Source organism: Carettochelys insculpta, chromosome 9 (genome assembly GCF_033958435.1).
Source record: "Carettochelys insculpta isolate YL-2023 chromosome 9, ASM3395843v1, whole genome shotgun sequence".
Lineage (NCBI taxonomy): Eukaryota > Metazoa > Chordata > Testudines > Carettochelyidae > Carettochelys > Carettochelys insculpta.
In genome coordinates, this window is record NC_134145.1 from 33537167 (window position 1) to 33564475 (window position 27309).

The following is a 27309-nucleotide window of genomic DNA, read 5'->3' on the forward strand; positions in this document are numbered from 1 at the left end:
GGGTAACTCTCTCTTGTGGTTGGCTGGGTTTCAGGTCCACTCACCGCTGTCAAAAAAGCTTCATGAAGAGAAGCATCTGGTTCTATATATGCGGTATATGCCTGTCAGCCCATACTTGGCACAGTGCCCTGAATTTTTACATCCTTATGGGTACTACATGGTATATGTAGCTTACAAAGATACTAAAAATAAAACTCCCACTCAACGTATAAACAACTGAAATATAGAAAATTTAACTCATGTTTAAAGTATACTGTGAAAACACACACATACAGATTTAAACTCACCTTATTTTTTTCATTTTTAAATACTTCTAATACTTTTACTGCATAACCTTCTTCTAAGCACTTCTGGCATGCTACTTGAAAAAGATTAAAATCTTCTCCTTTGAAATCTTCTTCTTCTAGGATTTGCTACAATGAAAATTTATCTTTAACTTTACTATCAGAAGCAAACCCAAATTTGAGTTTAAATACAAATTTAATATAGCTGTAGCTTTCACTATACCTATGATTCATCATTTGGACAGCAGATAATTCCTCAGAGAATTCTATGTCAAAAGAATTAAAAATTCTGCACTTCAAAATTCTACATATTTTGTTTGTCACAAATCATGCAATATAGTCCGATTATGTTCAATTATTTGTGGATAAGTATTACCAAAATAATTGAACACGGTGTGATTACACTGTTACTGTGTCTTTGTCATTTTGATAAATAAAATATGCTAAACTTTGATGAATTCTTTTTAAAAATACTTTTTGGCACAGAATTTCTTCAACAGTACCAAAGTTGTGTATGTGATGCAATCTGGGTGCAGGCACTTCAATGCAGGGCTCTGTGTGCAGAGAGAATGGGACTCTGCTAGGATGTCAAGGTGAAGGTGCTTAGGGCTCTGGGGGGCTGAGGGAGTGGGGCTTGGTAGGGGGAGTCAGGGTACAGCTGGATGGAGCCCAATGGGACCCAAGTGTGTGGATGCGAGAGGGGTCAGTGGACAGAAAGTTGCTCCTCCTGTCTGCCCAACTCCATGAATCCAGACAACTGTCCCCTAGTCAAACCCCACGCTGAGTCTCACCACCCCACACATTGAATTCCCACTTAGACACATCCCCTCCCACTCAAGGGTTAGCTTCCTGCAGCCTGGAGAAATTCCTGAGGGTTGATTTGACCCAGACACTGTGTAAGGAAGGGAAGGAGAAGGGGCAGGGGAACTCTATCACCATACTCATCCTCCACAAAGCTGGGATAAATATCCCTGCATAGACATCCCTCCAATGCAGTTTTACCTCTCCCCAGCTGCCCAAACAGATGTGTCTTAGCACACAGATGCAGGCAATGCCAGTTTTCCTAACTTTAAGTATTTTTTACAGAAAGTAAATTACTTACACATCTTTGTATAATGGCTTCAAGTTCCTCAGTTGCCATTGTGTCATTTTTTTTTCTGACATTGAAAAGCTGTGTCAAAAGTTGAGGAAAATACTGAGTCACATTATTACAGTATACTTATATTATAATAGAGTTAAGATGGACATTAAAAATTAGCACATTTTAGCAAGTCCCAACTGGTCGAACAGCTGAAGAAGTGAGAAAAAAATCAGTCATTGTTGGCAGAAGTCAAGGAGGCTGAAAAAAGAACATGAGATAAAACAGAAGAGAAACAAGTTCAAAAATGCAGAGTGTTCTTTCATTTCATCTCCTGCGCATGAGAGCTCCACTATTGCTTGTTTACAGGAGCCAGGAAAGAGCGAAACTAAAGAGGGGAATTGTCCATCTATTAGTAGAAAGTCCACTGCATAAGGATCAATTCCTTTGTTGTTTTTGTGGAACACAAACGAAATAGATATGATGTGACACACTCCATAGGTTGTGCAGGTTACAGATTCACAATATCATAGCTACAGAATCAGTTTTTGAGGAACAAGATTTTGTGAGGTGATTGTGGCAACCTAACACTGCAGTTTTGCAACGGACGATAAATGATTCACTGTTAAAGAAAGTAATTGTTATATTTAATCTCCCTAGTTTCTTTGCTCGACGATTGGAGTGTAGGGTATTGTGTTTCTTTTTACTGTCTAGATGTTATTTTATTAAATCAAAACTCCATCATTGCTAAATTTAATCTGAAGGAACATCTTGTCATTTAGGTGTTGGCATATTCAACCTTAGTAATGAATTTTAAGAGAGCCTGACTGACAAAATGGCTACAGTGCTAGTCTTTCACCTGTAGAGACTGTGACTCAAATCCTCTCCACTGAAGACAGTAAGGCTACTCACATGCATTAAAATTAAGCATGTGCTTAAATTTCTACATAGTCAGGGCCACAGCCTAATGTTAAAAAATGAGGATGTTATGATTACATTTGGACGTACAATCACTGTGTTTGTAGATGTATCCAGTGAGTCTTCATGCAAATAGCTAGTTTAGTGCCCACAGTACCTATGTGAAACACGTAATATTGATTTATTGCAACATACAGAAGTGCACTATGGCATTCACGTTTTTATATGCTGGTCTTATTAGGAATACAAAATCCCATTTAACTAGTCAACCAGTTAAACGGTACATTTAACTGTTCAACCAATTAAATGTGGGGAGACTGATACAGTCCCCGATCCACTGCAGAAGGGGGTTGCTCTGGCCAGGCTGAAGCAGCCCGAAGCAGAGTGCTCACAGGCCAGGTCTGTCACAGAGAAGGGCTACTGCCCACCCCTTCCACCCCACAGTGGGCAGCTGCAGCCCCCCTCAGTTAACAGTAACAGTAAGCCTCATCCACTTAGAGTGAGGCTTACCAGTTAACTATTATCATTCCTTATTCTCTTATATTCCCTTTTCAAATCTTGGTCTCACCCATCCACTTGATGTATTTAAATAACTACATTAGTTTGATCCATAAGAAAAACAGTATTAAGTCAAATTGTACTCAAAGCATCCAAACCTGGATTGAAATAACACAAAGAATAAATGTAATTAGACTAATTTTCTTTTCAGTCTCGTGACAGTCTACTTATATTTTATTTTTCACGTTTCCAATGCTGAACCTAGACTTGTTAGTTTCACTTGGCAGTTCTCATTGCATTAGCATGTGCTTTTGTCTTTGGGCTAACACCAATGCAAGAGCACTGGTGACATTCCCCCCAGGACTGTTTTAATTGGTTTGACAACAAATATAGTGTCCCTATTTTGAGCCCAAAGTAATTGATAACACCAATAAGGCCCAAAAATCAAGCACTGAACTACTCTGTTGTTATAGTAGTGTACTGGTACTCATTACAGGTTTGGAGCTAAGTGATTAATCCAGTTGTCAGTGATAAATTTCCCTGACGTGAGTGGTAACTTTACTGGTCCCTAAGGCTTGTCTACACTTAATGCTGGGTCGATTTGCTGGCAGTCGATATTCCCGGGTTCAATGTAGTGTGCCAAGTATGACCATGCTAAACTGAAGGCTCAGGGCACCACCATTGATCCCAGAACTCCTCCCAGTCGCAAGGAGTAAGGGAAGTCAATGGCAGAGTCTCTCCCGTTGACCTCCCACTATAGAAATGACACCAAAAAAAAAAAAAAAAATCAATGCAAGGTATGTTGACTCCAGCTATACAATTCATGCAGCTGGAGTTGCATACTATACAATTGATTTTGTCACCTAGTGTAGTTCTAACCTCAGCCTTCATGAAAAAATTACATATTAGTTATAACTGCTAAACTCCCTTTGCTCATTTATAACATTTTATTCTTCACTCATTTTTGATTTCATGCCTGACACAGCACACTCATCATGAGAGCAGCCATAGAGGGTCAAACCAATATTCCATCCAGCATCCTGTCTTCCAACAGCACCGAGTCCTAGGTGCATCAGAGGAAATGAGAGGAATAAGGCAATTATGCATCTTCTGTCATCAGACACCCAGCGCATGGAGCTGCATTCCTATCTCGATTAAAAGCCACCGATGGATCTAGCTTCCATTAATTTTATTTTTTTTAATCTATTTAAAGTTCTGGCCTTAACCCTTGGCACATCCCTTGTATTTCCAACACTGAGAGGTCCATTACAGGCTCTATTTTGAATTTTAATTTAAAGCTTTTCAAGTTATTCAACTCTCTCCCTACTTCCCAAATAGGTATCTCCAAACTCTCAAAAGGAATTTCACTGGAGTTGGGTGATTACTTAAAGGATCAGAACACCAATGAAAAATGCATTTCAGTGAAAGAATTTATCCTATAAAGCTGAAAGTGCCCAAGATGGACGAAAGCACCCAGCAGCCTCCATACACCTTGGTGACAAGTATCAGAGGAGTAGCCGTATCATTCTGTGTCCACAAAAGCAATGATAAATCCAGCAGCACCTTATAGACTAACAGATATTTTGGAGCGTAAACTTTTGTGGGCATCTGACAAAGTGAGTCTCTGCCCATGAAAGCTTATGCTTCAAAAAATATTAGTCTATCAGGTACCAAAGGACTTTTGGTTGTTTTTGTGTACACCTTGGGAAACAAGCCCAGCCACGCTTTGGGTCTGGGGAGGATGAGCTGCATGAGATCTTGCCCAACAAGCCTCAGCAGCGCAGTAGGTGGGATTATAACCCCTGCACTGAGTCACATCATACGCCGCTCAATACCCCTCGGCCTAAAGAACACACCTCGTGTCTCCTAAAGCCCGTCCGGGGCCTGGCACTGGAGGACGGCAAGAGGGAGACTGGTTAGGTGGCTCACAGCACAATCCTCAGGCCCGAGGCTGTAACGCGCCTGCTACCAACCCTAACCCTCACCTTCCAACAAGGGCGGCTGGACGGGAGCTGCAGGGTCTCCTCATAGGTACCCTCTGATGGGCTCTGAGGAGCGGTCCCGGGCGCGGCGGGCCAGCGGAGGAATTAGCACCTCCCCCGCCACGCACACGGGGGTTAAAGCCCACACCAGCCGCCCCGCCCCCGCAGGGGGCTCGGGACCTGCCTCTCTCGCGCAGCCCCTCCCTGGCGTTGGGGGGCCGCCTCCTACCTCTCAGGTGTCCGCCAAGAGCCGCTCCGAACCGAGCTCCGCGCGCCAGTCTCAGGCTCAGGCTCCGCCTCCCCCGGCGGGTGAGAGGTCAGGCGGGCAGTGATGGCGGCGGAGCAGCTGCGGGCGGGAGCGAAGGCGCGATCCAGCCGGAGACGCTCAGGTAGGATGGTAGACCACAGCCACCCCCGCTCCCCGGGCTGGTGGGCTCGTCCTCCCCACCTCAACGCGGGACTGATCCAATCCGTCGTGGCGGGGAGGGGGAGTTTAGCGCCTGGCAGGCGGCGGTGTTGTGAGGCTTCCCGCGGGGCAGCAGAGCCGGCGTCAGGCCTCAGCAGACTGAGTCGTTGTTGTCCTAAGCAGCTCAAGCCGCCCCTAAGGGAGTATGTACCCCCAGAACCCCGCTCTTATCCCACCACTCCCCAGAGCCAGGTACCCCCCAGGCCCCCCCACCTCTACCCCATGCCCTTCCCTCCCCTCTCCAGAGCCAGGTACCCCCCAGGCCCCCCCACCTCTACCCCATGCCCTTCCCTTCCCTCCCCTCCCCAGAGCCAGGTACCCCCCCAGGCCCCCCCCACCTCTACCCCATGCCCTTCCCTCCCCTCCCCAGAGCCAGGTACCCCCCAGCACCCCCCCACCTTTACCCCACGCCCTGCCCTTCCCTCCCCAGACCCAGGTACCCCCCAGCACCCCCCACCTCTACCCCACGCCCTGCCCTTCCCTCCCCAGACCCAGGTACCCCCCAGCACCCCCCACCTCTACCCCACTCCCTCTCCTCCCCAGACCCAGGTACCCCCCCAGCCCTTACCCTGCTACCTCCCCAAGAGCTAGTCATCCCCCACCTCCCCGCTCTTACCCCATCCCATCCTTCTCCCCTCTTGTTCCCTCCCTTCCCCCAATAACCAGGTACCCTCAGCACCCCAGCTCTTACCCTGTGTCCCTCCTCTCTCCCAGAGGCAGGCACCTCCAGCTCCCTACTTTAACCCCATCCCTGTCCTCTAAACCCAAATTGCCCTTCCTCAACACTGACTCATTTTTGCTGAAAGGAGCTCCACATGGTTCTTCACTGGCTGCCTGCTTTTTATAGCAGCTGCACCAGCTCCCCCCACATAAAACAGCAGGGGCAGCTTACACCAACCTGGCATGCTGAAGCAAAGACTCAACTTAATTGGTTTAATGACCAGCTGTTTTGCCAATGAGACTGAGTCCTTGCTTCAGCACTCCAGGGCTCTGTGAGCCAGAAGTGAGTGGAGCTGCCGGTGGCGGTGGCAGCAGCAGCAGGAGCCCCAAGCTGTATATCACTCCTTAAAGAGCCACATGCATGACTTGGAGCACTTTAAAAATGGCAGTACCAGTGCCAGCAAAAAAGGTGGTGGAACACTGTTCTGCCAGAAAAAGAGCCCTGGGCATCATGAACTCTGAAATCTGGTCTTTTGTGATCTTATCCCATACTACAGAGCAGTGATCTCCAACTTTTTTTATGCTGAAAACCACAGTCTGAAATTAAGGACAGCTCAAGATCTACATTGGCCCTTTCCTCCCTGCTCACTCCATCCCTGCTCTCTGCAGGGCTGGCTCTTCCCCCCCTTCTCACTTTTACTGGGATGGCGCAGAGGCTTGGGAGAGGCTCTGGGATGAGGTCAAGGGGTTCATAGAGTGGGAGGAAGCACTTGGCTGAGTCTGGGGTGTGTGTCCATATTCCCTCTAATATTTTCCATCCAAGTGCAGAATAAATATTGTTATGTGCACCAAGGCATGTACTGATGTACACCATCACTGGAAACACATACTGCCAGTTGTGGGTGCTTTGCTAATCAGCTGGGCAGAATTTTGAATCCCTCCTGCGAGGCCATCCAAATGCACAGCTGACACAGAACATGCATTGGGGTGGAGAACGGGGGTGACAAGTGCTATCTCCGGGAGGGTGCTTGAGTGCAGGAAGGGACTCTGGGCTGGGGTGGTGTTGGAGCAGGTGTGGAGTGTTGGCTTTGAGAAGGGGGCAGGTTTGGGGCAGGTGCTTAGGGCACAAGAGAGGGTTTATTGTGCAGGAGGGGGTATTGGTTGCTGGATCTGAGAGGGAGGTCAATGTTGGAGCAGAGGGTTGAGGTGCAGGAGGTGGTTTGCAGTTCTGGATGGGGTATGGGATGCCCTGGAAGGGAGATCAGGCTAGGGCAGAGGGCTCAGGCTGAAGGAGGTAGTTCAGGGTGTAGGAGAAGGTGCAGAGTTCTGGCCCCAGGAGGGGATTGAGGGTTGGTGTGCAGCCTCTTGTCAGGCAGTATTTACCACAGACAGCTCCCCATCAGCAGCACAGTAAGGCTAAGTCAGGCTCCTTGCCTACCTCAGGTCCACAGCTCTCCTGGAAAGGGGCCAACATTCCTCTCTGGCCCCAGGGGTTGGGTGGGTAGTGTGTGTCTCTGCGCACTGCCTCGCTACTTATGCCACAGTTCCCGTTCCTGGCCGGTGGGAGCTGCACCCAGCTAAGACTCTTGTCCTTTGCCCTGGCCTCCACCTACTGGGCCATGCTGGCAGCTTCAGGGAGCAGGCTGGCAGTGTAGGATCGGGGTAAACAGAGAGCCTGCAGATCCCAATCAGTTGGGGGACTCTCCAGGATCAATCAGTCGATTGCGATGGATGGGTTGGTAACTGATGCAATACAGATTTCAAGGGGGGAGACCAGCTTTTCTCATACTCAGGGTCCTGACCCAAATGAGGGCTGTGGGGGCGGGGGAATGCAAAGTTATTGTAGAGGGATATTGGTGTTCCAGCTTTTTACTTCTGCTCTGCCTTCAGAGTTGGGTTGCCAGAGAGATGTCTGCTAGTCAGATGCTCAGCTCTGAAGGCAATGCCCCATTAGCAGCAGCATAGAACAATGTAGTAATACTATACCATGCCACCCTTATTCCTGTGCGGCTGTCTCCTGAGCTGGGAAGTCAGAAGGTGGCATTGCTGACTGAGGGCCCAGCTCTGAAGGCAGCAGCACAGACATAAGGCTGGCAATAACAGAGCATGCCACTGTCACTTCTGTATTGCTGCTGGTGGCACTTCACAGCTTCCTGGACAGCAGCTGCTGCTTTCTGGCAGCCCAGTTCTGAAGACACTGCTGTGCAAGTGACACTTATTGCAGAATCGGAGGTTGTATTATCTGACCTGGTCAGAGTACACTTCAGACAACATTGAGGCATGTCAATAGTTGCTATTATTAGAAGGAGGAAATGTTGGGGAATATACTCTAGGAAATACAGTTGATAAAAAATCTTCAGACAGAAATGTGACACCAACATCCCCACTTGATAGTTTCCCCTAAAATTGTTTTGGGTTTGTTTGGACAATGTACAGGACTGAAATGATTTATTTCTTCTTGTCCTGTAATTCATCATTAGGTATTTTGCCTATTTAGTATTTGGTCTTGCTGCTGAACATTTAGCAAAAACTGGTGATGCTCTCTATTTAAACTCTCCAAAAGCACAGTCTTTCAAGCAGTTGCTTGACTTGATTATGTTTATTTGGTAGTACTTCTGCACAAATATTGCTTCCCTTAGGTCTAATATTTTAGCACCATTTATATCTGGAAACACAAGACAGAAATTGATGTTCTGTTATTGTGAAAGTTAAAAGGTACACTAATTTATATATTTTATTACTAGGAAATAAACAATCAAGTATTTTGAAAAATGAAGATGCAGCACAAAGGTATGATACCCAACTAACCTTATACAGTAATAACAATTGTTTACTAGCGAGTTACCTTCTCCTCTTTCCAGCTTGTGTTTTGCAAAAACTTCAATAATAACTTCAAAATGAAACACCCACTCTTCTAGTCATATTTAGTAAGTTTGCCTGCTATTCAGCACCATAAGATCTAAACGGCCCTTCAGATTTGTCTTGCTATCGTATGTCTCTGTTATCCTAAGGTATTACTTACATATACAAACTTGAGTGTTACAGTTCAAACTCAAACATTTGCAGGTTAGGAAATGCCTGTGTTAGTTTTCTGGGCAATCTTAATTTGGCCTCTTTATATGTATGATGACAAAATACTCTTCAATTACATGATTGCTTACAATATTTTTCTACAGAACTTCTGCTTCATCCAGTGCACAGGCTGGACATACCACACAGGTCTGATTTACTGTGTGATATTTAAATTTTACTCTGATTACATAATTCTTAACTTCCTTATTGCTGCTAATCATTGAAGTATATAAATGTTTCACAAACAATTTATTTTCGCATCAGCCTAGAGGAGGAATTATTTTCTCCCTTTGCAGATAGAAAAATGAGGCATAAACGTACTAAAAACAAAAGTGTCCACAAATTTTGAGTTGCCCATTTTTATAGTGTTTAGCATTATATAGTACCAGATGTGTTTCTGACCATGGCTTACATTGGCTATGACTGCTCAGTGCTTCTACAGATCAGACTCCGGCCTCACAAGTCGGTAACCCAGAAAGTGAGGAACATGTGGTTAGGTTATATACGGACCTCCGTCCTGGCACTTCTTAACTTTTCAGAGTTTGACTTTTCAATCTTAACATTCCTTTAGCTTAGCTTTTTATGTGTAATTTTCTAAGTTCTTTTTTTTTTTTTTTAAAGAAAGCAAACTGAAACAACAAGTTCCATCATGTGGAACTTCCAGCAGCAAAGTTATAACAAGGCTTGGACTTATACTGGTAAAAGTTCACTAGCATTGATTTCACCATACCCCTGCAAACCAGCAAAAATAAAATTCTATTTATGGTAACTGAAATTAATAGCTAAGCAAAGTAAGAAAAATGCTGTTTGAGAGCTTATTTGAGTTTGTCTTAAGGATATTCACTTTGTCACCATCACAAGTGCAAATGCACAGTTTGTGTTTCAATGGTTATGATGTTTTAACTTTTGAATCTGAGCTTCTGCTGTCACTCAATAATTCTTACTTCCCATCTTGTCTGACCTTCATAATTTACCATGGTTGTAGGCATTGAAGGAGATAAAAATGTTAACTCATTTTGTGTAACTGAAAATTTAATCTGTAAAAATTGAGAAAAAGATGCTTAAAGATATACATTCAGATTATTTATTGAATTTATTTTTTTTAAATATCCCAGAACTCTGCCAAGGATGACTATAACCTTTAGATGCATAATATCACAGATTTGTGCCACTTGAGGTAACGGAATAATTTGTGGGATCAGTATCCTCTGTATGGTTCAGACACCAGAGGGGAGTGAGATGCACATGGTGACTTTGAGCTTCACAGACATTTGCAGAAATAGGGGAATGGTGGGCCTTGGGAGTTCTGGGCTCCATTCCAGTCTCTGCAGGGAAATATGCTTGATGGGTATGTATTATTCTGCCACAGCTAGTTCCAAATGGTCTATCTGAGGGTTGTTTTTTTTTTTCATCACCATCCTTAGCTCTTCATCCCAGTCCCAGTCTTGTCCATCCAGTTCTGTTGCAGTCCCAGACTTCCTCCCACCTGAATCTCAACCCCTGGCTGTTCCACATGAAGGCATGAAGGTTTTTGCTCTTAGAAGAAAAACATCACCCACTAACCAGCCTACTTGTGAGAAGACACTTACATGCTGTTCTTCTTACTGTCCTGACTTTTCCATCTTGTGCTTCATTTACTATTTATTTGAGCTAGTGATTCACAGTTATGTATTAATCCTTTCATAATGATGTATTTACTTCCCAAATGAACTTTTCTCTCCAATAAAGATTGTTCAGGCTGCTTGTGAGAGAAGCCCTGAAACTTCTCCATGAACTCACATAATGGTTTCTGGCTGCTGTAAAATTCTAGTGCAAGTGGAACTGCATTGCTGTGTGAGGTTGCTGTAGTAAAATGCGTACAAGATCATTAAAATGCTACACTCCCTACAGGAAAGAGACACAAGATATGTTTGAGAGAATTGTGTATAGTAAAGTCCTATCTGTGTAATACAATATTTGCTTTGTTGTAGGAAAGCTGCTCTTGAGGCTGCTATTAGAAAGAAGATTGAATGTGAAAAAAAAGCCTTGCATGTCGTTGAACAGCTGTTGGAGGAGGATATTACAGAAGAGTTCCTCCTGAATTGCGTATGTGTTTCTTTTGCAAGTTATGCTAATTTGTGTCCTAAACCTCTGTTTGATTAAAAACTGGGAATGGGCAACAGGGGATGGACCACTTGATGGTTACCTGTTTGCTCATTCCTTCTTAAGCACCTAATAATGGCTACTATCTGAAAACTGGATACTGGGCTACGTGGACCTTTGGTCTGATCTAGCATTGCCATTCTTACATTCATTGTCATTCTTGTAACAAACTTATTAGGTTAATAAACATGCAGTTATCCGGTTTCTCTTGAAGTGCTAAGGTACCCCTCTCTTTTTGTTTTTAATATTTCCACTGTGAAAATACATATGTCTTGTTTTGAAAGGCCTGGTTTTCCCAGCCTTGCTCATGATGAGTATTGCTTGCGTAGAGGAGTAATCTTACTGCCTCCAGAAGTTTATGGATTCCAGATTGGTGAAAGTGATGTAAAAAGTTAGTATCAGATCATCCCTTATGTGAGAAAGGGCTTTGGAGAAAGGGCACATGATGCCACCATTTGGGCCATATGACTTCCCTGTCACCACAGCTTCATCAGACCAATGCAAGGACTGTCTCTGTTGTGGTTGCCTCGGGTGAAACTCTGGAAAAGATTGTGTTTCTGACTGCTCCCATTTGGTTTTGCAGAAGTTAATGACTGGCAGAGCTTCCGCTGCACACAGTAGGGCCAGCCACATGCAGAAGCCTTCTATGAATGCAAATGTATATGATAGAATCCCAGCCACACGCACGATTATTCAGCATGATGTAATAAGGGTCATATAATATACAAAATTGAAGGCATTACAATGAAAGTGTTAAGCTGAAACTTCTGCGAAAATATCTGTGAACTGAAAAGACAAATGATCTATTATATTTTATCTCCTATGTATGTGTGTGTTAAATAGATCTGGGAAACTATTTTTTCAGTTGTCTCTAAGTTTAGCTTGTGTAAAACAAATTCCCTTGCTCTTGTTGCTGAAATTTTGGCAAAGTAATTTTTTTGTTTGTGTACTCTTGAAAAAATATTTAGTTGGACAGCTTATCAAAAAAATTCCATATTGAATGTATCTTTTCTTCAAATTGTGTCCAGGGCCATAAGCACAGATATTTTACTCAGTATTCATCACTTAAAATAGTATAAATGTAAAAGGATGAAAAGTGTCACTGGATTGATAGTGTGTACCATATAAAGATTGTGGAAATATTATCACAATGGAAATATTATCCATTTACTGACAGAGAAGGAAATTGTGAAAATAACTTCTTTACAAAGTTATCTAAGTAAAAATACATTTTTATAATATACATAGTTCTGCGTGTATATGCTTTCTCTCATTTCTTATGGTTTGTGTTCATCCTATTGCCATTTTTATCTTCTACTTTTTGAATAATCCTGGTTATGCTAATTTCTGAGAATAAAACTAAGAATTCATGTACTTCTCAGTTTTGAGAATGATGATAAAGTGAATGCTTTCAAAGTAAGTCTGTTGATGAACTATTTTCTAATGATTTTAGGGAAATGTTATTACCTTATCTCACTATAAGGATGTTGTGGAGGAGCGTTTTATCATCAAACTCTGTGGCTATCCCTTATGTCGAAATAGACTAGAAAATGTAAGTTCATTTTTAATTACTATTTTGATATTATGATCTCTTTAAGCCTTTTCTTATCTTCTGCCATTATTTCTTTGTCATTCTGATGATATCAGCATGAATTGTTCTGTGTTACTCCCAGGTGAAGTAACACCTGTTACTCCCCCCAAAATCTCTCCAAAGTGAAAGATTGAATTTGCTCATTTGGCTGTCACTATTGTATAACTGAATCCTTTGTCATCTTTGTAAATTGACAAAAAGTAACAGCTGTTCAATAGGAAAAGTTTATTTCCCATCCCAGTGCTCTTTCTTTTCAGTGCAAGCTCATATCTCCATGGGAAAAGAGGCGTATAACGTTTAAAGACAATGTTTCTCCATATATAAATTTTAGAACTCGTTGCTTCTCTGGGCTTGCTATTGTGGGGTTGTTTTGGGGGACTCAGAGCCATTGTAGAAGTATGGATATGTGTACATAGGCCCCCAGGAAGCATAAATGAGACTTCAGAGGCTGCATTGCAGTTACTTAAACTAGCTAGCTGCATTATACTAGGTAACTAATTAAATCTGTTTAATGATTTCAAGTAGGAAACAAAGTTTCCCAGATTTTTAAAACTAATATTAATGCACTCAGTCCCTAAACTTGACACTTCAAGTCAGTGGTAGGCTACCTGAGTGCCACTTGTGGCCCATTGGAGTTCCATGTGCGGCTCACAAAACATTTTGTTTACCTTTGCCCACATGCATTGTTTCCAGATTCTCCTGGTTTTCGTCCACATAGGGGTTTTTTCCTACTAGTATTAAAAAAGTGACATGCACATAAAGAAAGGGCACATCATTGACTGAGAGAGCCGTGCGCTCCCTCTGCATCCAGTCAAAGTGCTGCTCACTCACTTGCCTAGGTTTCCCCTCTCTGCTTTAAATATATACATTTCCATGATACTGGCATGTGGACTCTGACATCTGTGTTCTTGTTTCTGGAGTTTTTACTCTTTCCATTAATCTTGCAGCATTATATAAAATAGGACGAGTCTCTCTTATACAATTCAAGTCTACTAACACTAGTATCAATTTAGTAATTCCAGTATGGTAAATATGAAGAAAAGAGGAAAAAAAATCTGTGGTCTGCTTAAAGTAAAGTGAAAGATCTGTTTTTACATATTTCTAAGACTCTTATTTTCATGGGATAAAAGCACTATCTAGCACAAGATTATGTAGATCAAATGTTAAAGGATATTTTAATTTCATGAAGGTGGGACACTGCACTTAATCATTATCTCATGCTTTATATCATACAAGTAACTCTAGTTTGTGGGAGTTTTGAGTTGCAGTTTGTTACCTGGTTGCAATACTTCAGTTACACTGGTGACAGGTTTGTCAGCTTGTCATCCAATACCTTCATACGGAACAGAGGATGTTCTGTGTGTGGGTGACATGTAAAGGGGAATGTCCAACACCTTTAGCACTATTGGTCACCTTCCTCACACTCTGCAGAAAGCTCTCTGCTGGGTTGGGTTTATGTGTTGGGTGAAAATCTTACATGGCCTTCCTCTGGCTCTGCAGAGATTTACCAAGGCTAAGGCTCCCCAGCAAGGGAAGGGAAAAGGGGCAGTCACCCTGGGGTGCAGTATTTCAAAAGGATCCAGAGCTCCGGCCACCACCCTGCTACTTTCGAGCCATGGGTCTCTTTGAAGCACCATGGCAGCACTGCTCTGCCTGCGTACAACTGTCATTGCCGGGAAGGGGTGCCCTAGCGTGGTGGTCCAGGCAACATGAAGAACTTACTGCTCTTGGCCCTGTCCCTTCTGGGGATTGGAGCTGGGCCCACCTTGCCGCAGGCCCCATGGCAAGTATCCACATTGCTGCCTAGGCTACTATATTATTTGCTCCATGGAACCATCTCTGTGATTGTCAGAGGGCATGCACTGAAGGAGCAACCTCACCAATGTTGGGAGTAGGCTGGGGGACTCATAGGTAGAACAGTGGCATAGGATCTCTCCTCAGAGGTCCCTGATCTCCTGTAGATTTCTGTACTGCAGTTAGTTATACTTGAGTAATGTTACTCTTACAGTTAGCCCCACTGGCCTACACATTCCAATCACCTAATTTATAACTGATTTTTTATCATGTGGTTTCAAAGGAAAAATTGATCTGAGGTGATAATCCTGGTCTCATGGGTAAATGTGTGTCCTTTTTAGGTGCCAAAACAGAAGTATCGAGTTTCAACAAAAACAAATAAAGTTTATGACATTACAGAAAGAAAGGTATGTTTAAATTCTTCTTCTGATGTGTAAGTATGTCTTAAGTCTCCTACATTTTTTCTGAAAGAGCTTTCTTGCTGAGCCTTGTTTAATCACCAATGTATATTTCCTTTTTAGCCAAATGGATTTTACAAACCTGCAGAGTATAAAATAGGTAACCAATATGCCTCTAGATGCTACTTACCTTTTAAGGGAAAATGCTGCATTGTGCTTATTTTTAAAAGGAACACAGTGTGAATAGTTGCAAACCAACAGAGAGATCAAATTTGCATGTTAATTCAAATCTGATAATACCAATCTTTTGCAGGTGCCTTTGTGAGTAGCTGACTTTCTTAGCCTCCTCCAAATCAGACTACAGAGTTTTTCTTGTAAATAAAAATCAAACTATATGGTGGGGATGAACTTTGATCCCGTGAAAACTAACAGCATAGCACAAGGGCTATCCTAAGCCACGCCTTAGCATGACTATTCCTAGTGACTCTGCCACTTAGACCTTAATTCTAGGCAACTGTTCCCTTATACTAGGTTCAGAGTTAATAAGCTGTTTACAATAGTGACTCAAAGGCATCCCTGGGTATTTCCCAGCAGCCTGCTCTGTGCAGAAGAGCACTGCCAGCCTATCATGATCAGAGGTTTTTTTCTCTCTCTCTCTTCTCCCTATGTGTTATGGCCATACTAGATCAGAGCAGTGATCCGTCTAGCACATTGTGCTATGTTTTTGACAGTGGCTGATGCCAGATGCTTCAGAGGGAGTGAACAGAACAGGGGAAATCAAATGATCCATCCCCTGTAATCCATCCAAGCTTCTGGCACTTTGCAGTTTTGGGACACTCTGGAAATGTGAGGTTGTGTCCCAGATCATCTTGGCCAATAGCCATTGAAAATCCTATTCTCTGTGAATTTATCAACTGGTTTTTTGAAGCCAGTTACAATTTTGGCATTCACACTATCCCATGGCAATGAGTTCCACAGGGTTTCTTTTCTCAGATTCAATCTCCCGGGCCACACAGTAGCAGACTTAAAAGTAGCTATCCTGCAGCAAAAAAATTTCAGGACCATGCTCCAAAGAGAAATTGCTGAGCTACAATTCATCTGCAAATTCGACACCCTCAGCTCAGGCTTAAAGAAAGACTGTGAATGGCTGGCTAAATACAAATGCAGCTTCCCCTCCCTTGGTGTTCACACCTCCAGATCAACTGCTGGTAGTAAGCCTCACCCTTCCTGACTGAGCTAACCTTGTTATCCCCAGCCTTGCTCTGGCTTATTTGTACCTGGCCCTGCAGATTTCCGTGACCACCATCTGATGAAGTGAGTCTGTGCTCACAAAAGCTCATGCTCAAAACTTTTCTGTTAGTCTGTAAGGTGCCACAGGACCCTTCGTTGCTGTTACAGATCCAGGCTAACACGGCTACGCCTCCGATACTTTTCTCAGATTGCCATTCCCAGTCTTTTTAAGCTCTCCTTACATATTAGGGAAGCTGTTACATATTCGTAATCATTTTTGTTGCTCTTCTCTGTAACTTTCCAATTCTTCTGTATCTGTTTGAGTTGGGGTGATGAAAAGTGCATGCAGTATCTCAGGTGTGTGTGTAGAATGGATATATAAAGTAGCCTTAAGATACTTTGTTTTTTGTTGTTTTTTTTTGGACTGCTGCTGCACATTGAGTGGATGTTTTCAAAGAACTATCCACACTGATTCCAAGATCTGTCTTCAGTAGTAACATTTTATTTAAACCCTATAATTGTGTATGTTTAAGATGGAATTATGCTTTCCAGTATGCACTTAGCAACAAATAGTTAATCATCCATTTTGATGTCCAGTCACCAGTTTAATGAGATTTCCTTTCTAACTCTTTGAAGTCAGCTTTGGGTTTAACTGTCTTAAGTAATTTTGTACCATTTGCAAAATTTGCCACTTCACTTTTCACCTTTTGTATAGATCATTTGTGTGTCTTAGAGGAGTCACTAACAACTTTATAGAACAAGGTCCATTTGCTGCTTAAACTGTTCTTCCATTTACCTTTTAAAATAATCAGTATTTTATTTAATTCCTCAGTCTTGTATATTTATGGGGATGGGGAAATGTTGTGCTGCAGGGGAAAGTAAAGTGGCAGGAATTGGAGGAATAATCTTATATTCTGCATTCTTTCAACTTCATGTTTTGAAATATGGTGCAGAGAAGATCCACAAGTCCATTGGGTTTTTTTGAGGCAAGGGCCGTACTTTTCTGTTTGGAGAGGTCTGTCTTCTCTGTTTTGTCTATTGCCAAAGTCATTGTTGGTGCTTTATACATAATAAAAGTACAAGGAGAAGACCTATAAAGCTGTGGCGCTTGGGTGGGAGGGCATGGGTTTGGGGGTTTTTGCATGATAGATAATTTTTCAAGGCTCTTGTTTTAGCTTGCTGGAAGACCTTTATTGGTTACAGGCTCTTTACAAATGTGTATTCTACTATCTACGTAGCAGTAATAATGTAAATAAAGTTTAGCCATTTCAACCAAAATAAAGACTCTTTAATATCATGTTTTCCAGTGTTTTTGCAGCAATTTTTGTTACAGAGCATCTAAGTATTTTGAAGCTCAAATTCCAAAAAGTCCCTTATGGATGCGAGAAGAAGAAAGGTAATTAGATCACATGTTATTTTGTTTGTTCTGTGTGAGTTCAGGTACAGTACGACTAGCTGCGAGATGGTCATAAAATGGTTATACTGAAACTAAAGACAATCTAGAACTGCCACAAGTTAATGGGTGTGTGTGTGTGTGTGTGTGTAATAAAAGTTGAGTATATAATCAAGAGAGTAATTTTACTGAATTGACATGATTGGCATTATAGGTGTCAATTAACAAAATATCCCAAAGTCTGATGTGGAGAGGTGCTGAAAAACTGCAATTCCTGTTAAATTCAAAAAGTTCTTCTCAAGATTGGAATATGAATTTTTCTAAAATATACTAAGGATAGTATTAATTCATTTTATCCTATTACAAGAGTTGTTCTGATCTTAATATAACACTGATAATGGATTTGATGTCAAGACCTGAAAATATGTATCAGAAGACAAAACACAGGACTACAATATAAAGCAGTACAGCATCGTAGGTGAAATTCTGATTTCACGTTCTTTTAAGCAATAGATAAGGGGAAATGGGCAACGTACATTTTGGAAGGGAGTAATTTTGTCGTTTCTCTTGGTAAATTGACTGCTTTGGTAAGTAGGGAAACAAATACTTGAAATTAACCAACCAAACCACTGGATGTCACCATTTCACAGTATAAATATCTGCCTGGAGAAAGGTTATACAAGTTTATCTAACTTGCTCCAAAAATATTCTTTAGGACATTGTTTTTAAGAATCTTCTGTATTTAGCTCTTGTTCTAAATGGGAAAAAGCTAGAACTAAATTTTGATAGTGACAGAATTTTCTAAGAATTGCCTAGACTGTAAACTTTCCAAGACTTGGGCTGTCTCTTAATACCAACACTCCCTTGATGCTATTTAAAAATAATTAGAAGTAAACATGTAAAGGATATTTTTGAAATCCTTTCGGGGCAGAAAGTAAAGTTCTCATTGAAAACCCACAAATGAAGAATTTTGGGTGATACTACAATATGCTTTTTTGACATACTATATTTTTATCTCAAGTTTTCAGACTTAAACCTTTGAGGTGAATCAAATGGTTCCCATCCATCAGCACTGTTTTTCAGGCTGTCTGTGGACTGCATTGGTTTTCACTTGGTTCACGTTTAGAATGTTTCTATCTCATATATTGCAAGAAAACTGTTTTTAAAATAATATCCGAGGAAATTTGTAGCACACTGTTGTTGCTGCATAAACAAATAAGCACGCTAATTTTAAATCCCAATAGACACTTTTTAGAGGGAAGAAGTCCACTGAACACTTCTTAAATGGGTAAGAATTTTCAGGGAGTCTTTCTAAAATCAATATTACCTTTTCATTCTGATTTATAATGAAAATATGTATTTCTAAGTTTTACTGGATGTGTTCACTGCGAAGCTTTATTTTATTTTGTTGATAGAATACAATATGGTTTTAAAATGAGTTTTGGCGGGTAAAACTTCAGATAATGATTGTGGAAATCCTCTTCAAAATTGCTAATGGTAGGTTCCTACAAATACCCTCCAGAGTGAAGTTGCTTATGTATGTACTGGCTGAACCTCTCTAGTCTGTTCCTCTCTGGTCTGGCAACATCCATGGTCCAGCCTGGTTTTAGTTAGCCAGATGTCCACTTATCATGGGCGTAGCCAAATTTCCCATGGTCCCATAAAGTTTGTTTGCAGCCACTAGTCCTGGCTCTCCAGTGTTCTGTGCTGTTGTTTAGCTGTAATTTACCCTAAATGTCTTCCAAGAGCCCAGTAAGCAATAAAAATGTTGGAAGTCCTGCTAGATAATATTGAACATCCATGGTTTGGAGAATTCTCTGATTTGGCACCAGTCACGTCCTCAAGGTGCCAGACTAGAGAGGTTGAACCTGTAATTAGTCCTCTGAGTTTTATGGGACTATCCAGAAGAATAGTTACATCCACACACAAATATTTGCAGAGTTCAGCTCCAATGCAGTACTAAAAATCTCCTGTTGTTCATTTTTACTATTACTTGTTGGGAAAGTCTTCCAAAGTGGTGTTTCAAAAACACTTCTGACATGGTTTTTTATTTACTCCTTAATTTTTTTGTGTGTGCGCAGACCACCAGACATAGAACTGCTGAAGGAAGGACAAAGGTACAGCTGAATCAATGATTTTTACATTTATTATATTCATAATTGGAAACATTAACAGTAAACCAGGTGATATGGAAGTCTATGATTTCCTGTTTTGCTGCATTATATAATGTACAATTATTGCAGACCGCACAAAGAATATTTGCCTTGTTCAGCTTTTCCTTTTGTGATGCTAAGAAGAGTATTTGATCTGTATGATTTAGTGTACATCTGCTCATAGCCTGTAACTCTTAATTGAACCTGTTGAAACCTGACACAAATGTAATGTTTGTACTCTGCATATTTTGTACCGTTGATTCTTTATAAACCAAATGGTACCAATTATATGTGTTGAAAGCTTCTGCATGTCTTAATATGAAACATTTATAGCTGCAAAATATCCTACCATTCTTTGTTTGCTTCCACCTCTTTGTAAGTTCTATAAATTGTGAATTTTGTTCATTTTCTTCTCTAGCATTTGGCCATTGGGGGCAAGCTTGCATACTCCTGCAGAAGCATGTAATCTATTATCTCCTTGTTCTTGATCAGCACGTAGGCTGTGTGTACGCTACAAAAATAACTTCGAAGTTGCTTTCTTCAAAGTACAACTTCGAAGTAACAGACTTGGAGGTTGACCGTCGACACACACCCTACTTGGAAATTAAATTTCGAAGTAGGGCACTACTCCATTCCTGGGAATATGGAGTAAGGACTTCAAATTTGGGCTCCCTTACTTCAAAGTTAACTTCGAAGTAAGGGATAATGTGTGTAGATGCTCTGCAGGTTACTTTGAAGCCGCTCCTCATTTCAGAGTTAACTTTGAAGTTCGTTACTAAGTGTAGATGCACCCATAGGCTACATCTACACTAGCATTCTTCTTTCGAAAGGCATGCAAATGGAGGAAGTCAAAATACAAATGAGGCGCAGATTTACATATCTGGCACCTCATTTACGTATTCTTCGTTGTAAAGAGCTTTCAAAAGAAGAAAAGCAGTGTAGGTGCAGCTCTTTTGAAAGTAATCCCCATCTTCAAAAGAGCCTGTCTTTTTTTTTTTTGTAGGGAAGAAGGGTTTTTTCAAAGATGGGGATTACTTTAGAAAGAGCTGAGGCATGGGAAGATGCCTGTGTTCACTCTAGAATTTTAAAGTTTTAAAATTTGGTAGCTTACAGCTGGCCTTATGCTGTTTTTTTCTTCTAAATTTTGTCAAAGCAAATATATTTTATTTTTTCTTTTCCTTTCCAGCCCTCATTTGTAAAATAAGATGTCTGTTGTGTCATATCTGCATTAGTTTTATTGATTACTAAACACTAAAACATTTTAAATTTGAAAAAAAACTTTAGCAAGCAACTCTTAGATCCCTTGTTAAGGGTCTAATTCTTAATGTTAAATGACAAACACACTTTTGCTGGAACAAAATTAGTTCTTCATTCTTAAAATATATTCAAATCAAAATAGTCTAGCTTGCAAAAGCTATTATAATTGAAATCTTCCCTGTGTTTTACTGATGGTCTGTTCTTCTGTTACAGTGGCCAGTCTGGGGAAGAAGTAAAACTGCACGATGAAGTCATTAAAGTATCAGATATTGAGAATCCCAGGACATCAGCAAGCCAATGTGACTTTGTCTCCCATGGCACATACAGTGACAGCAGCAGTAATAGTGAACAAGAATTTGTTTCCTCTATTCTACCAGGAAATCAATTAAGCGCAACCAGTCGGGCACAACCATTGCACAAAAAAAGTATACTCAAAAAGAGACAAAGTCAGAATATAAACAGTGCACACAGAGGTGAAGACCATAGTGTGATAAATGTCACTAAACAATTAAATGAGTGCAAATTAGATGTCAAGGAAGAAAAGAGTGCTAGCTCTGTTACTTTTCAAAACAAAGTAACTGACGTTTCTTCGGACACTATTATGTCTGAGAACATCAAAAATGCAGAAGACTCAGAAAACTGTGAAAATAGGTGTAATGGTTCACAAGTAGTTTTGCTAAGTGTGAGCAAAAAGGGGGAAGAACAACTGAAAAAAATACTTGCTAAATCAAAACAGCATATCAAACTTGAGTTGAATGCACCAATTGATTCCCTTACTGCTACATGTAGTTTGTTAGACATGCTTAAACAGACTTTTATTGAATGGAGAACTGAAGAAACTTTAAAATTTCTCTGTGGTTCCAACTACACTGCTGCGTGTTTACCAGAACACACATCAGCTGTTAACTGTGAAAAAGAAGACCTTGATGAGGATGACTTATTAGAAACAGCAGATGACCTTAAAGACACTGCAGCTGCTATAACGGAATCTAAAAACAGTCTGAACCAGTCTTTGCCCTTCAGGGACTCAGGTGCCACAGTTAAACCTTTGCCTAGCTATGAAAAGCTAAAAGAACAAACAGAACTATTAGGACTAAGGGTAAAGGAATTCTATAAAGGAAAGTGCCTCTTGGCTGAAGAAGCAAAAACTCAGGTTAAAGGAGTGGAGCATCCTAGCAATGTTAAAGTAAGCATCCTGGGAAAATGGATTGTTAAAATCTGCCATTTTAAAAATAATATTATAAACAATTTAGTTCTATATGTTCTTTATAATGCTTAATTGAAAGGGACACTAAATCTAGATGGCCTCTAGATGCTAGCACAATATGAATGTTGATAATTATAAAATTCCACACTGTCACCTTCTGTAGGTCATTCTTGTATGAGACCAAGTTCTGTTGGTGAGAGACATGAGCTTTTTCACCACACAGAGCTCTTCTTTAGGTCTAGGGAAGCTACACCAAACATCACAATTAATTCCATGATGGAACAGATTGTTAGGCATGATCTAAGGGACTGTTCTAGGTAGAATGGCCCAGTAAAACCTAAAGTTTGTGCTCCAAAATCTCTGTTAATCTATAATGTGCCACAGGACTTCTTGTTGTTTTTGAAGATAAAAAAATTTAAAAATTAAAAATTAAAAAAAAAAAGTTAAAATTCACTTAGGAAAATTAGATGTCTGCAAGTCACCAGGGCCAGATGAAATGCATCCTAGAATACTCAAGGAGCTGATAGAGGAGGTATATGAGCCTTTATCTATCATCTTTGGAAAATCATGGGAGACAGGAGAGATTCCAGAAGACTGGAAAAGGGCAAATATAATGCCCATCTATAAAAACGGGAATAAGAATAACCCAGAAAACTACAGGCCAGTCAGCTTAACTTCAGTGCCAGGAAAGATAATGGAGCAGGTAATTAAAGAAATCATCTGCAAGCACTTAGAAGGTGGTAAGGTGATAGGGAAGAGCCAGCATGGATTTGTAAAGAACAAATCATGTCAAACTATAATCTGATAGCTTTCTTTGATAGGATAAGAGCCTTATGGATAGGGGAGAAGCGGTAGATGTGGCGTACTTAGACTTTAGTAAAGCATTTGGTACAGTCTCGCATGATATTCTTATAAAAAGCTAGGTAAATATAATTTAGATGAGGCTACTATAAGGTGGGTGCATAACTGGCTGGATAACTGTACCCAGAGAGTAGTTCTTAATGGTTCTCAATCCTGGTGGAAAAGTATAACCAGTGGGGTTCCGCAGGGATCTGTGTTAGGACCGGTTCTGTTCAATATCTTCATTAATGATTTAGATATTGGCATAGAAAGTACACTTATTAAGTTTGCAGATGATACCAAGCTGGGAGGGGTTGCAACTGCTTTGGAAGATAGGGTCATAATTCAAAATGATCTGGATTAATTGGAGAAATGGTCTGAGGTAAACGGGATAAAGTTTAACAAGGACAAATGCAAAGTGCTCCACTTGGGAAGGAGCAATCAGTTTCACACATACAGAATGGGGAGAGACTGTCTAGGAATGACTACAGCAGAAAGGGATCTAGGGGTTACAGTGGACCACAAGCTAAATATGCGTCAACGGTGTGATGCTGTTGCAAAAAAAAGCAAACATGATTCTGGGATGCATTAATAGGTGTGTTGTGAACAAGACACGAGAAGTCATTCTTCCACTCTACTCTGCGCTGGTTAGGCCTCAGCTGGAGTATTGTGTCCAGTTCTGGGCACCGCAGTTCAAGAAAGATGTGGAGAAATTAGAGAGTCCAGCAAAGAGCAACAAGAATGATTAAAGGTCTAGAGAATGTGACCTATGAAGGAAGGCTGAAAGAATTGGGCTTGTTTAGTTTGGAAAAGAGAAGATTGAGGGGTGACATGATAGTGGTTTTCAGGTATCTAAAAGGGTGTCATAAGGAGGAGGGAGAAAACTTGTTCTTCTTGACCTCTGAGGATAGAACAAGAGGCAATGGACTTAAACTGCAGCAAGGGAGGTTTAGGTTGGACATTAGGAAAAAGTTCCTAACTGTCAGGGTGGTCAAACAGTGGAATAAATTGCCAAGGGAGGTTGTGGAATCTCCATCGCCGGAGATATTTAACAGGTTAGACAGATGTCTATCAGGGATGGTTTAGACAGTACTTGGTCCTACCATTGGGGCAGGGGGCTGGACTCGAGGTCCTTTCCAGTCCTAGTGTTCTATGATTCTATGATATGAACTAACTCTGCTACTCCTCTGATGCAGGACAAAAAGCAGGGGTTGGTGTGTTAGATTGTTTTATAATAAGCCATAAATCCAGTCTGCCTAGTGAATCCAAGGTTTTTAGTACCTAGCAGAGTTATGAGTTAAACCTTTCAAGCTCATCTGTGCAAGACAGTGGAAACGGCTACAAGTATGGCTGAGAATTCTTTTTTTCTAGCATATTATCAGTTTGTCATCACTAAGATTTGCAGTCTGTTCCCATATGCCCTTCGTAAATGGAGGCACACGGCTTTACAAATTACACCTTTGTGACAGAATGGGCTTTCGGCCAGTAATAACAATAATTAAAAATGGTCAGCTCCTGAGCAATTACCTAGTTTTTTGGCTTGGGGGAAGGTGACACAAGCCTGGAGGTAAGTGTGGAAGGAGGAAGGAACAATCAAGTGGGTTTTCTGGGTGAAGAGGAGAAAGTGGGCCAATCAGCCACTTCTCTAAGATGTTTATACACTAATGCCAGAAGCCTGGGGAACAAACAGGAAGAATTAGAGGCCCTGGCACAGTCACACAAGTATGAGGTGGTTGGAATAACGGAGACTTGGTGGGACGATTCGCATAACTGGAGCATGGTCATGGAAGGTTATAAATTTTTCAGGAAGGACAGACGGGAGAAAAGGAGGAGGAGTTGCGCTCTGTGTGAGGAAGCAGTATGATAGCTCAGAGCTCCAGTATGAAGAAGGAGAAAATCCAGTTGCGTGTCTTTGGGTTAAGCTTAGAAGTGGAAGTAACAGAGGTGATGTTGTAGTTGGTGTCTGTTATAGGCCACCAGATCAGGGAGAGGAGATAGGTGAGGCTTTCTTCAGGCAGCTTAGTGAAGCTTCCAAATCACAGGCCCTGGTTCTCATGGGAGACTTTAATCATCCATACATTTGTTGGGAGACCGATACATCAGCACACAGACAATCCAGGAAGTTTTTTGGAGAATGTTGGGGATAACTTCTTGGTACATGTTCTGAAGGAACCAACCAGGGGCCGTGTGTAACTTGACCTGTTGCTCACAAACAGGGAAGAACTAGTAGAAAAAATAGAAGTGGGAGGGAACCTGGGCTGCAGCGACCATGAGATCGTAGATTTCAGGATCCGGGCGAAAGGAAGAAGGGTGAGCAGTAACATACAGACCCTTGAGTTCAGAATAGCAGACTCTGACTCCCTAAGAGACCATATGAGCAGGATCCTTTGGGAAATGAAGATGAAGGGGAAAAGAGTTGAAGAGAACTGGAAGTATTTTAAAGAAGTCTTACTGAAGGCACAGGAACAAACAATCCCGCTGCATAGTAAGAAATGCAAAAATGGTAGGCAGCCAGCTTGGCTTAACAGGGAAATCCTTAGTCAACTTAAATTCAAAAAGGATGCATACAAGAAATGGAAACATGGGCAGTTGACTAAGGAGGAGTATAAACATACGGCTGGAGAATGCTGGGCAGTAATCAGGAAAGCGAAAGCACAATTGGAACTGCAGCTGGCAAGGGATGTGAAGAGTAACAAGAAGGGTTTCTACAGGCATGTGAACAATAAACGGGTTATCAGAGAAGGTGTGGGGCCATTACTGGATGAGGGAGGTAACCTAGTGACAGATGATGCAGGAAAAGCTGAAGTACTCAATGCTTTTTTTGCCTCAGTCTTCATGGACAAAGTCAACTTCCCAATGATGGTCCTAGATGATGCAGTATGGGAAGGTGGAGGGCAGCCATCTGTGGGGAAGGAACAAGTTCTGAGCTATCTAGAAAAACTAGATGTGCACAAGTCCATGGGTCTGGATTTAATGCACCCGAGGGTACTAAAGGAATTGGCCGAGGTCATTGCTGAACCTTTGGTCATTACCCTTGAAGACTCTTGGAGATTGGGGGAGATACCGGATGACTGGAAGAAGGCAGACATAGTGCCCATCTTTAAAAAAGAAAAGAAGGACAATCCATGGAACTATAGACCTGTCAGCCTTACCTCAATCCCTGGGAAAATAATGGAGGGAATCCTCAAGGAATCCATTTTGAAGCACTTGGAAGAGGGGAAAGTGATCAAAAGTAGCCAATATGGATTCACCAGGGGCAAGTCCTGCCTCACCAATCTGATTAGCTTCTATGATGAGGTAACAAGCTCTGTGGACGTGAGGAAGTCAGTGGACGTGATATACCTTGACTTCAGCAAGGCTTTTGATATGGTCTCCCGCAACATTCTTGTCCATAAGTTAAGGAAATATGGATTATATCCTTGGAGTATAAGATGGATAGAAAGCTGGCTTGATGGTCGGGCTCAACGGGTAGTGGTCAATGGCTCAATATCTGGATGGCGGTCTGTTTCAAGCGGAGTGCTGCAAGGCTCGGTTCTGGGGCCAGTGTTATTCAACATCTTTATTAATGACCTGGATGAGGGACTGGGTTGCACCCTCAGCAAGTTTGTAGATGACACAAAACTAGGGGGAGAGGTAGATATGTTGGAGGGTAGAGAGAGAATCCAGAGGGACGTGGATAAATTGGAGGACTGGTCCAAAAGGAATCTGATGCGGTTCAATAAGGAGAAGTGTAGAGTCCTGCACCTGGGGCAGAAGAATCCCAAGCATTTTGTTATAGGCTGGGGACTGACTGGCTCAGCAGCAGTATGATGGAAGGGGACCTAGGGGTTATGATGGATGAAAGGCTGGATATGAGTAAACAGTGTGCCCTTGTAGCCAAGAAAGCTAACGGCATACTGGGGTGCATTAGGAGGAGTATTTCAAGCAGATCTAGAGAAGTAGTTATTCCTCTTTATTTGGCACTGGTGAGGCCACAGCTGGAACATTGTGTCCAGTTTTGGGCCCCGCAGTATAAAAAGGATGTGGATTTGCTAGAGCAGGTTCAGTGAAGGGCAACAAAAAATATTAAGGGTCTGGAGCACAAGACCTATGAGGATAGGCTGAGGGATTTGGGCTTGTTTAGTTTACGGAGGAGAAGACTTAGAGGTGATTTAATAGCAGCCTTCAACTTCTTGAAGGGGAGCTCTAAAAAGGAGGGTGAGAAACTGTTCTAAGTGGTGTCAGATGGCAGAACAAGGAGTAATGGTCAGAAGTTGAAGAGGGAAAGGTGTAGGTTAGATATTAGGAAAAATTTCTTCACCAGGCTGGTGCTGAAGCATTGGAATGCGTTGCCTAGAGAGGTGGTG

At 41.7% G+C, this 27309-nt stretch overlaps 2 protein-coding genes across 6 annotated transcripts in view; one reads left to right on the plus strand and one right to left on the minus strand.

Moving 5' to 3' along the window:
- The window catches only part of GLMN (glomulin, FKBP associated protein), a 58727-nt gene extending 53664 nt beyond the window's left edge, over positions 1–5063 (minus strand). The window contains exons 1-3 of one of the 2 annotated variants that reach the window (XM_075002434.1): positions 4990–5063; positions 1387–1455; positions 288–413 (exon numbers count right to left, since the gene is read on the minus strand). In XM_075002434.1, the coding sequence (XP_074858535.1) occupies positions 288–413; positions 1387–1425 (165 nt within the window). In that variant the 5' untranslated portion in view covers positions 1426–1455; positions 4990–5063. Of the gene's footprint in view, positions 1–287; positions 414–1386; positions 1456–4763; positions 4857–4989 lie in introns of those variants that run through there. The other variant, XM_075002435.1, reaches the window with a different exon arrangement.
- Positions 5043–27309, plus strand: part of RPAP2 (RNA polymerase II associated protein 2) — a 75059-nt gene continuing 52792 nt past the window's right edge. For 2 of the 4 annotated variants that reach the window (XR_012646548.1, XM_075002432.1), the window contains exons 1-8: positions 5076–5149; positions 8631–8676; positions 10929–11043; positions 12554–12652; positions 14827–14892; positions 17421–17509; positions 19588–19623; positions 21130–22102. Coding sequence is in view for 2 of the 4 variants with exons in the window: in XM_075002432.1 (XP_074858533.1) it covers positions 5092–5149; positions 8631–8676; positions 10929–11043; positions 12554–12652; positions 14827–14892; positions 17421–17509; positions 19588–19623; positions 21130–22102 (1482 nt within the window). In the remaining 2 variants the exon portion in view is untranslated. Of the gene's footprint in view, positions 5150–8630; positions 8677–10928; positions 11044–12553; positions 12653–14826; positions 14893–17420; positions 17510–19587; positions 19624–21129; positions 22103–27309 lie in introns of all 4 variants that reach the window. The other 2 variants (XR_012646549.1, XM_075002433.1) reach the window with 2 other exon arrangements.